Source organism: Trichechus manatus, unplaced genomic scaffold (assembly GCF_000243295.1).
Source record: "Trichechus manatus latirostris isolate Lorelei unplaced genomic scaffold, TriManLat1.0 scaffold00109, whole genome shotgun sequence".
In the NCBI taxonomy this organism is placed as follows: Eukaryota; Metazoa; Chordata; class Mammalia; order Sirenia; family Trichechidae; genus Trichechus; species Trichechus manatus.
The window spans coordinates 1140945-1151476 of record NW_004444045.1 but is presented as its reverse complement, the minus strand read 5'-3'; the positions used below and the strand labels follow the sequence as shown (position 1 = coordinate 1151476).

The 10532-nt window shown below is 44.7% G+C and overlaps 1 protein-coding gene across 1 annotated transcript; it reads left to right on the top strand.

Moving 5' to 3' along the window:
• Positions 1–2041: 2041 nt before the first annotated feature.
• MBOAT4 (membrane bound O-acyltransferase domain containing 4) lies at positions 2042–9938 on the top strand. The gene is made up of 3 exons (XM_004383380.2): positions 2042–2192; positions 6453–6677; positions 8945–9938. The coding sequence occupies exons 1-3, from the start codon at positions 2083–2085 to the stop codon at positions 9906–9908; spliced, it is 1299 nt and encodes a 432-aa protein (XP_004383437.1). The 5' UTR covers positions 2042–2082; the 3' UTR covers positions 9909–9938.
• Positions 9939–10532: the final 594 nt, after the last annotated feature.

Here is a 10532-nt window from a genome sequence, read left to right as displayed (position 1 = left end):
TTGCTCAAGCTGGAAACTGTAGAGTTCATCCTAGTCACTCTTCACACTTCCATATATACTTCACCGGCAGTTTCTGAGGGCCCCACCTCTGAAGCCTCCTTCTTCCACGTAAGCACTCCCACTCTCCAGAATCTATTTCAATTCTCCGTCTCCACAGTGGATTGTTTCTTTTCCTCATCCACTGCAGTATGCCCTTGATACTAAAAAAAAAACAAATCAGTAGCTGTTGAGTCCACTTCCACTCATGGTGACTACGTGTGTGTCAGAGTAGAGCTTTGCTCCGTAGGGTTTTCAGTGGCTGATTTTTCAGAAGTAGATCACAAAGGTCTTTCTTCTGAGGTGCATCTGGGTGGACTGGAAGCCTACCTGTTTGGGACAGACTGCACCTGTAATTCCTTAATGAAAATATTTGTTTACATTTCTGCCTCTTAAGTAGATTGAGAGCTACTTGAGGGAAGAGACCATGTCTTATTCATCGTTATATTCCTAGTGTTTATCACAGAGTCTGTCATAAAGCGGTCGCCCAATATTGCTCATAATTTTAATTATTCAGTTGTTTACCTTCAACTGCATTCAACCAATCAGCTTTGTACTGAATACTTTTACGTGCTTTATCTAATCTTCCTAAGAATTTTGTTGAGGCAGGAATTAGGTATGTCTAATTTAAGACGAATAAGGAAGACTGAAGAAGAATTGATGCCTTTGAATTATGATGTTGGCAAAGAATATTGAATATACCGTGAACGCCAAAATCTGTCTTGGAAGAAGTACAACCAGAATGTTCTTTAGAAGCAAGGTTGGCGAGACCTCGTCTCACATACTATGGACATGTTATCAGGAGGGACCAGTCCCTGGAGAAGGACATCATGCTTGATAACGTAGAGGGCAGCAAAAAAGAGGAAGACCCTCAACAAGATGGACCGACGCAGTGGCTGCAACAATGGGCTCAAGCATAACAACGAATGTGAGGATGGTGCAGGACTGGGCAGTGTTTTGTTCTGTTGTACATAAGGTTGCTATGAGTCGGAACTGACTCGACGGCACCTAACAACAACAACAATTTTAAGATGAAGGAGCTCAGTCTTGGAGAGGTAAAGTGACTTGCTCAAAGCTCCTGGGTTTTCTGTGTGTGGAGGTGTCTTTGACTGTGATACGGTCCTTGTTCTTATGATGCTCAATGTCAGGCTGTATTCTCTTATCCTTTTTTAAGGTTGTTTGCTCTTGCTTGTGCCTTTAGAGATGAAAAACAGCTGATCAGGGACAGCCCTATAATGTCGTGGGCTTAGGAGATGGCCGTCTGCTAGCTATGAGATGGCCTGTTGATCTTGTCTTGCCTCTGGGCAGTCTCATTGTATTTCTTGCCCACATTCCAAAGAAAAAGTTTCCCTTTTGCTTCCTCAAAACATTCTTTACTTCAACATATTTACTGAGTACATAGCATGTGCCCAACACTGTTCTGTGTGCCGGAGATACAGCAATATCCAAAACAAAGTCCCTGGCTCATAGAGCTCACATTGCACTAGGGAAATGGCAATAAATTCATCGAGACATATAAGGGCTGGTGATGGGTACCTTAAAAAAAAAAAAAAAAAAAAGGCGGTGTAAGGAGAACAGTGATGGTTGGGGGGTGAATCTTGTTTTTCTGCTCTTAGAACCCACCGCCCTGTCTCATGCTCACCTTCTTGTTCCCACTCGCCAGTCCACTGAGTCGTCTGTCCACAAGAGGAAAATGAGATTTTTCTCTAGCTTAGTGAAGAAAATATGACAGTCTTATGACCGGAAAGGCAAATAATGTGGAATGTAAACTGAACAAAACCACAGCTTCTGAAAGCAGCGTTTTTAGTACATGCCATTGTTAAGTGATATAACATCCAGCTGCGTTTTGGTTTCTATAGAGCGGTTCCCTTTATCAGAAAGCTAGCTTTTATGCCCCTTATCACTAGTGCTTTGTTTGCCCTTTGTTCACCCAGGCCTCCCTGAACCATATAAAAAGATCAGAGAGAGCGTAGCTGAGATGTCTCATGCAGGAAGGCAACCAGCTAAGGGCCCAGGAAAGGACAGTGTCTTTTGTTCCAGTTCATAATGGATTGGCTTCAGCTCCATCCTCTATCACTTTATCAAGGGGCTGCTTTCCCTTTTGCACTTCTGTTTAATTATCTCTGCACTGTGGATTCATTTTCCACTCAATCCAGGTAGGCTTGATGGCTAATTTTACTCTTGCATTTATGAATACTATAGTTGGGCAAAAAGCATGGATTAGACTGCAGATATGAAGATTAAATATTAATTACACTTCTTGTTTTTAACTTACTATCATTGTCACTGATTATTAATTGCTTGCATGAATATGCATAATGTAGTAAAACTGAATGGGGAATTGACATCATGTCTGCATCGACTCACAAAGTTTAATAGGTTCATGTTAAACGGGTAAAAGATGAAAACAAGCTCTGGGGAGAGATGGATGTTGAGGTGGTGCAGGAATTCCCCAAAAGGATACATCTATGCCAACCACATGTCCCAGATGTTCTGGAAAAGTCTTAATTTCATATAATTTATCATTTTCAATAAAACTAAATGTTACTAAATATATAACTAAATGGAGCCCTGGTGGTGCAGTGGTTAAGAATTACGGCTGCTAACCAAAAGGTCGGCAGTTCAATCCACCAGCCGCTCCTTGGAAACCCTATGGGGCAATTCTACTCTGTCCTGTAGGTTCGCAATGACTCGGTATCAACTCAACGGCAACGGATTTGGTTTTTTTTTTAATATAACTAAATGTGATTTCTAAAATGCCTTTGAATTAGTTCTCAGAGAAATGAAATAAAACAAATCCTTTTAGATTAAATATATCTCAACTTGGGATTCAAAAATTGTCACCAGAGATTTGATGAATTGATTGTAATTTTTTTTTTATTGTGGTGAAAATATACATATCAAAACATAGGCCACCTTAATAATTTCTACATGTCCACCTCAGTGACACCAATTACATTCCTCAAGTTGTGCGACCATTCTCGCTGCCCTTTTCCAAATCATTCTGCCACCATTAACGTAAACTCAATGCCCCACACCCTGCCCTCCCCCACAAGCAAAAACTTCCCTTTTCCTGCTCCTCTGACCACTGGTGGCTACTAATAAGCTTTGGTTGCTATATATTTGCTTATTTCACGTAAGTGAGATCGTGCACTATTTGTCTTTTTGCATCTGACTTATGTCACTCAGCATGATGTTTGCAGGGTTCATCCATGTTGCGGCATGCATCGAGCCTTCCTGGTCTCTTTATGGCTGAGTAATGTTCCACTGTAGGTCTAGATCACATTTTGTTTATCCATTCATCTGTTGGTGGACTTTTCAGTTGTTTGTAATAATTTGTTTTTGTGTCAAATAAGTTCAATACATTAAAGAACTCCCTATTAAGTTCTTAAAAGCTTGCAAGCAGCCATCTAAGATGCATCCATTGGTCCCAACCACCTGGAGTAAACGAGGATGAAGAACACCAAAGACACAAGGAAAGTCTTAGCCCAAGAGACAGAAAGGGCCACATAAACCAGAGACTTCATCAGCCTGAGACCAGAAAAACTAGATGGTGTCCGGCTACCACCAATGACCACCCTGACAGGGAACACAACAGAGAGTCCCTGATGGAGCAGGAGAAAGGTAGGGTGCAGAACTCAAATTCTAGTAAGAAGACCAGACTTAATGGTCTGACTGAGACTGGAGGAACCCCGGAAAGCATGGCCCCCGGATTCTCTATCAGCCCAGAACTAAAACAATTTCTGGGGCCAACTCTTCAGACAGGGATTGGACTGGATTGTGGGACATAAAGTGATACTCGTGAGGAGTGTGCCTCTTAGCTCAAGTAGATACAAGAGACTAAACGGGCAGCTTCTGTCCGGAGGTGAGATGGGAAGGCAGAGAGGGTAGGACACAGGTTTGAATGGACACAGGGAATCAGGGTTGGAAAGGAGGAGTGTGCTGTCACAGTATGGAAAGAGCAATTACAGTCACATAACAATGTATGTATAAATTTTTGTTTGGGAGACTAAAATGTAAACTTCATTTAAACTACAACAATAAAAAAAAGAGAACTCCCTGTTAAAAAACAAAACAAAACTTCTCTGAAATATCTTTTGGTGGAGCTACTGATCGCCTGCCTGGAGGGGTGAATAATCCATTGCCAAAGAGCCATCTCCTAATATTTCATAAACTAGGATTTTTATATATCGGGATTTCTTAAATAAGATCTAGCTGTACCTAACAATCAGTTAGGATTGCCAAGTTTGAGTGGACTGTGATATGTTATCACATGTTCACCACTGGTTGATGGCCCTTACTGTCATTTACAGGGGATAGGAGGTGGTAGTTGTAAAGAAGTTTCCCTTTGGGAAAGAATCACAAAACAATAATCGACAAAATAGCCCTATGGAGGTAATGTAGGCTTAACTGCTGGCTTTGGAGTCAGCCTAGTGAGTCCTCCACACTTCTTACCAAGTATCCTTGTGTGGTTTGGGGACTGTAAATTAACTCTCTATAAAATGGGGATAATAATGCCAGTTTCATGGGGTTATTTTAAGGATTAAATAAAGATATTCCTTGTAAGGAACCCTGGTGGCCCAGGGGTTAACAGCTCAGCTGCTAACCAAAAGGTCCGCAGTTGGAATGTACCAGCTGCTCCTTGGAAACGCTATGGGGCAGTTCTAATCTGTCCTATAAAGTCGCTATGAGTCGGAATTGACTCGAAGGCAATGGGTTTGGTTCTGTATTCCCTGTAAAGGGATTAGCACAATGCCTAGAATAAAATAAGCACTCAGTAAATCAAATATCCTATCTTGTACGTTTATAGACATTTTAATGTTTATAAATCCCTGAGGACAGCTGCCTCTGGCTGGGAAGGTTGCTTTAGGCTTCCACTTCTGCTGTGCAACGAATATGTGTTCCCCCTAATTTTCTCATAGCAGAGAAATCAAGGCTTGGACACAGTGTTAATTGGAACTGGGGGTGGGTGTGGGGAGTTGAAGGAGGAGGAGTTACCTGGGGTGTAGGCTCCAAATGGCCCAGGGCCTTTCTTTAATAGAGCTTCTCACACGGACAGTCCTACTAGTCTCCCCCAAGAAAGAAAGCACTTCTCCCAACCTGGCACTGTGCCCTAGTGCTATGATATCCACCCTATGACAGTGTGTCCTGGTTCGGAGTCGTTAGAAACGATGAGTCCTCTTGGACTCACTATTCTTGACCCTGACCAGGGAGTCCCTGCTTTACACTTTTTCTGACCCCTTCATGTAGATTGATGAATTTGGCACCAAGTAAAAACAAATAAACAAACTTTCCATGTAAAATGGAAAGAAGAACCAACTCCACATAATGTGCCATCTCCCAGCAGATCCTCAAGGTATCTGCTGGCTTCTGAGGGAGATACAGTCCACAAACTTCACTAGTGTGGGTATTTTGTTGTTGTTGTTAGGTGCCATTGAGGGGGTTCCAACTCATAGCGACCCCGTGTACAACGGAGTGAAACACTGCCTGGTCCTGCTTCATCCTCACAACTGTTGGCTATGTTTGAGCCCATTGTTGCAGCCACTGTGTCAGTCCATCTCGTTGAGGGTCTTCCTCTTTTTCGCTGACTCTTTACTTTACCAAACATGATGTCCTTCTCCAGGGACTGGTCCCTCCTGATAACATGTCCAAAGTATGGGAGACGAAGTCTTGCCATCCTCACTTCTAAGGAGCATTCTGGCTGTACTTCTTCCAAGACAGATTTGTTCGTTCTTCTGGCATTCCATGGTATATTCAGCATTCTTCACCAACACCATAACTCAAAGGCATCAATTCTTCTTCAGTCTTCCTTATTCATTGTCCAGCTTTCACATGCATATGAGGCGATTGAAAATACCATGGCTTGGGTCAGGCTCACCTTAGTCCTCAAAGTGATGTCTTTGCTTTTCAACCCTTTAAGGAGATCTTTTGCAGCAGATTTGCCCAATGCAATATGTCACTTGATTTCTTGACTGCTGCTTCCAGGGGCGTTGATTGTGGATCCAAGTGAAATGAAATCCTTGACAACTTCAATATTTTCTCCGTTTATCATGATGTTGCTTATTGGTTTAGTTGTAGGACTTTTGTTTTCTTTATGTTGAGGTGTAATCCATACTGAAGGCTGTAGTCTTTGATCTTCTTCAGCTAGTGCTTCAAGTGCTCTTCACTTTCAGCAAGCAAGGGTGTGTCATCTGCATATTGCAGGTTGTTAATGAGTCTTCCTCCAATCCTGATACCGCCTTCTTCTTCATATAGTCCAGCTCCTTGGATTATTGGGTGTTTTACAGCATTGAAAAATCACTAACTCATAAAATCCAAGCAAGGTCATGTTCACAGGTAGTGAAGGTTAAGGCTTCAACATACCTCTCTGGGGGACACAATGCACTCCATAACACCAGGTTTTCCTTTTCTTTCAGGTATTTCTTTCTCCTGGCTGGAGGGCACCTCCTGGCCTTGGCTGCCATGGGTTCCTGCGCTGTGCTTGTCTTCATCCCTGCCCTCTGCACTGTGGTTCTGATCCACTCCCTCAGTCCACAGGAAGTCCACAGGTGCACTTTCTTCTTTCAGATGAGCTGGCAGACCCTGTGTCACCTGGGTCTGCACTACACAGATTATTACCTTCAAGAGCCTCCTTCTGTGAGGTAAAGAAACCTGTTCATTTGGTAGTGCAACAGGCTGTACCGAGCCTCCCCAGGGTTTGCTTGCACCACGTGGCACTGAAGAAAGCCTGGACGTTGAGTTTGAATCCTCATTCGTCCACATTTGAGCAGCATGAGCTTGAGCAAGTCGTTCAACCTCTCTCAGCCTCAATCACTTTTTCTGGAAAAAAAAATGGGGATAACAATACCTATCTTGCAAGATTGTTATGTTGGGTGTAATGAATATAAATGTAGTTATGTGACTACTAATAGCTACCACGTGCTACCTAGGAGGACCACACAGGCACTTACCTGTGATTAGCACTGTGCCTGAGGAGACTGGTGGGGGAAGGCAGTTGAATCACGAGCCCCAGAGCCCACAGACGAGGCCTGCCTGGATGTGACTAAGTGCAGTAACTGGCCTTAATGTGGGTGGGTTATACACACAGCCAGCAGCCTCATTGGTTAGCTGGACAGGGAAGATGGAAACCTACTGTAAACCCTCACTGCCTTCCCATGCAGCTGCTGAGAAGGAGGAAGCTGCTTGTGCAAGGGTTTTGCTTTCATCCAGGCTCAGCTGTTCCCATCGCCCCAGAAAGAAGGGTAGTCACCTCATCTTGGGGGAAAAAAATCAGGAGCTAATTACAGTCGAGAGAAGTGTTTTCATGAGTCAGTAAGATTATCCATATTAGGCGAAAGCATGAACCTCTGTGAACTTCAGGTCTGATGTTCCCGGCTCCCTCAGGTTGTCACAACTGGCATGAATCTATGATCAATAAAGAGAACGGAGGCCATGACTTATCTCGTGGGTCACCTATCTGATTGTAGCCTGCCATTGGTTCACTCACTTTGTCCTCCCTACCACACCCAGAATCCTTTCCCTTTATTATGACTGTTTTCACCAAAGCCTTCAGGGCTTGCTTCTTTGAAGAAAAGACAAGATGGTAGGTGGGTAGAGAGTGGGAAGTACTGACTGGGATGTGGTGAATCAGGGTTTCAGTAGGAAGCACTGACCTGATAAGGGCTGAATGAGCAAGTTGAGCAGGACCTGGAATGGGAGGAAGGCTGAGCCAGAGTTTAACTGAGCAGGACAGTGAGCAGGATGGGGTGGCATTTGGAGACTACTTTGCTTTCAGATTTTTTTTGAGTCCCTGGAGGGGTGCAAATGGTCAACATCCTCAGCTGCTAACAGAAAGGTTGGTGGTTCGAGTCCACCCACAGGCATGTTGGAAGAAAGGCCCAGCAATCTACTTCTGAAAAATCAGCCACTGAAAACCCTACAGAGCATAATTCTACTCTGACACTCACGAGGTCACTGTGAGTCAGAATCAACTCAAAGACAACTGGTGTGTGTGTGTTGCTCTTCAGTTAGGATAAGTCAAGTGAGGGGATCAGTCGTCCTTACACCCTTAGATACCCAGAAACAGCAGTGGTTGGAAAAGAGTGCTGATTTCTCTCTGCGGGGCAGCATTTCTGATAGCAGCGTGTGGCGCGGTCATTTTCATTAATTGTTCTTCTCAACAGTCTTGCCAGCGGGATCTTTTCTGCTCTGTGATGGTGAAGCAGTAATGTAATAACTCAGGTGATTGGTTAAGAACACATATCAAATTACTAATGACTCAGCGCACATCCCTGAGCCTCAAGCTTGACTCACCATTCCCCAGAAAATCCCAAATCATGCAGAATCTTACAGTCAGGGCTTGGTTTGTATTTAAAAGTCTTCAACTTCCTGTACTCTCTTCACTAGTACGTTTTTGTTTCTTCTATGGCCGATTTCTCCCAGGCTGTTTCCCAGTACCTGAGCCTTATCTTTTTAAAGCTGTTCTTAGAAATGTTATGGGAACACTGGTGGTGTAGTGGTTAAGTGCTACAGCTGCTAACCCAAAGGTCAGTGGTTTGAATCCACCAGGTGCTTCTTAGAAACTCTGTGGGGCAGTTCTACCCTGTCCTATAGGGTCACTAGGAGTCGGAATCGACTGGACGGGGAAGGGTTTGTTTTTTTTTAGAAATATTATAATCAATATTTCCCTCCAGTGTTCCTTGTCATTCTTGTATTTGCAGTGAGGGGTTTGCCCATTTACCTTTTGATCATGCCCGGAGCAGCCTGTGGTTCTGAACTGATCCCGGAGTCTTTGTGAAGCACTGCAGGCTGTCAGATGGAACCTAGCTGTTCAGAGCCACCTTGGCTGAGGGGTCATGTGCGAGGGTCTAGACTGGGAGGGATAGCTTAAATATGGAGTGTTTTTACATTAAACAAAAATCTCTTTCAGGTTCTGCATCACTCTTTCTTCCCTCATGCTCTTGACCCAGAGGGTCACGTCCCTCTCTCTGGACATCCATGAGGGGAAAGTGGAGGCAGCATTGAGCGGCATCGGGATCAGGAGCTCTTTGTCTGGGCGTCTGCGGGAGGCCCTGCCCTATTTCAGCTACTTGCTCTTTTTCCCTGCCCTCCTGGGAGGCCCTTTGTGTTCCTTCAAAAGATTTCAGGCTCGTGTTCAAGGATCCAGCTCTTTGTGTCCCAGGCACTCTTTCTGGGCTCTGAGCTGGAGAGGTCTGCAGATTCTGGGACTAGAGTGCCTGAGAGCAGCCCTGAGGTGGGTGGTCAGTGCTGGAGCAGGGCTGAGGGACTGCCAGCAACTTGAGTGTGTCTATGTCATGTGGTCCACAGCCTGCCTCTTCAAACTCACCTACTACTCCTGCTGGGTGCTGGATGACTCCCTCCTCCAAGCAGCCGGCTTTGGGTCTGAGTTTGGTGGGGGCCCTGCTGAGGACGCATACATCCCTGATGCAGACATTTGGACCCTGGAGACAACCCACCGGATATCCCTGTTCGCGAGAAAGTGGAACCAAAGCACAGCTCGCTGGCTCAGACGCCTCATATTCCAGCGTGGCCAGGCCTGGCCACTGCTGCAGACGTTTGCCTTCTCTGCTTGGTGGCATGGCCTCCACCCAGGACAGGTGTTTGGTTTCCTCTGCTGGGCCGTGATGGTGGAAGCTGACTACCTGATTCACACCTTTGCCAATCTGTTTATCAGATCCTGGCCCATGAGGCTGCTCTATAGAACTCTCACCTGGGCCCACACCCAGCTCATCATTGCCTATATCATGCTGGCTGTGGAGGTACGGAGCCTTTCCTGTCTCTGGTTGCTGTGTAATTCGTACAATAGTGTCTTTCCCATGGTGTACTGTATTTTGCTTTTTCTGTTAGCAAGGAGAAAGCACAAATTTAACTGACATCTTTCCCTGACCTTCACCTTAAATACATTCATGAAGCAGAGCTTAGAAAGTGTCAAAGGATGTGTTGATGATGTGTATGTTTGAACTTCCCATAATAAATTTTTTTTTTAAGTGTTGAATGTTGTTATGGATTGAGTTGATCCCCCAAAATATACGTTGAGGTCCTAACCCCTGGATCCTGTGAATGTGACCTTATTTGGAAACAGGGTCATTGCAGGTATACTAAGTCAACATGAGGTCACACTGGAGTAGGGTTGGTCCTAATCCAATATGAGTGGTGTCCTTATAAAAAGGGGGGACACAGACACTGAGAAACACACAGGGACGAACACCATGTGATGAGGGGTAGAGGTTGGAGTCGTGCTGCCACAAGGAAGGCCTGGGGCTGCCAGGACAGAGACAATGCCGGCCCTTCTTCTAGAGCCTTGGGAGAGCATTGCCCTGTCGACATCCTGAATTCCGACTTCTGGCCTCCAGAACTGTGAGAATAAATTTCTGTTGTTTTAAGCCACCTGTTCATGATCTTTTGTGATGGCAGCCCTAGGAAAGTAAGACATAAACCCAATCTTAACACACAGAACTTAATGCAACAAGAAGCAAAGGCCTCAGCGAGCATGAAAC

Coding starts and splice junctions, on each gene's coding strand:
- MBOAT4 (XM_004383380.2), top strand. CDS start 2,083: ATGGATTGGCTTCAGCTCCATCCTCTATCACTTTATCAAGGGGCTGCT. Junction 2,193..6,452: donor TCATTTTCCACTCAATCCAG/GTAGGCTTGATG, acceptor CTTTTCTTTCAG/GTATTTCTTTCTCCTGGCTG. Junction 6,678..8,944: donor CAAGAGCCTCCTTCTGTGAG/GTAAAGAAACCT, acceptor AATCTCTTTCAG/GTTCTGCATCACTCTTTCTT.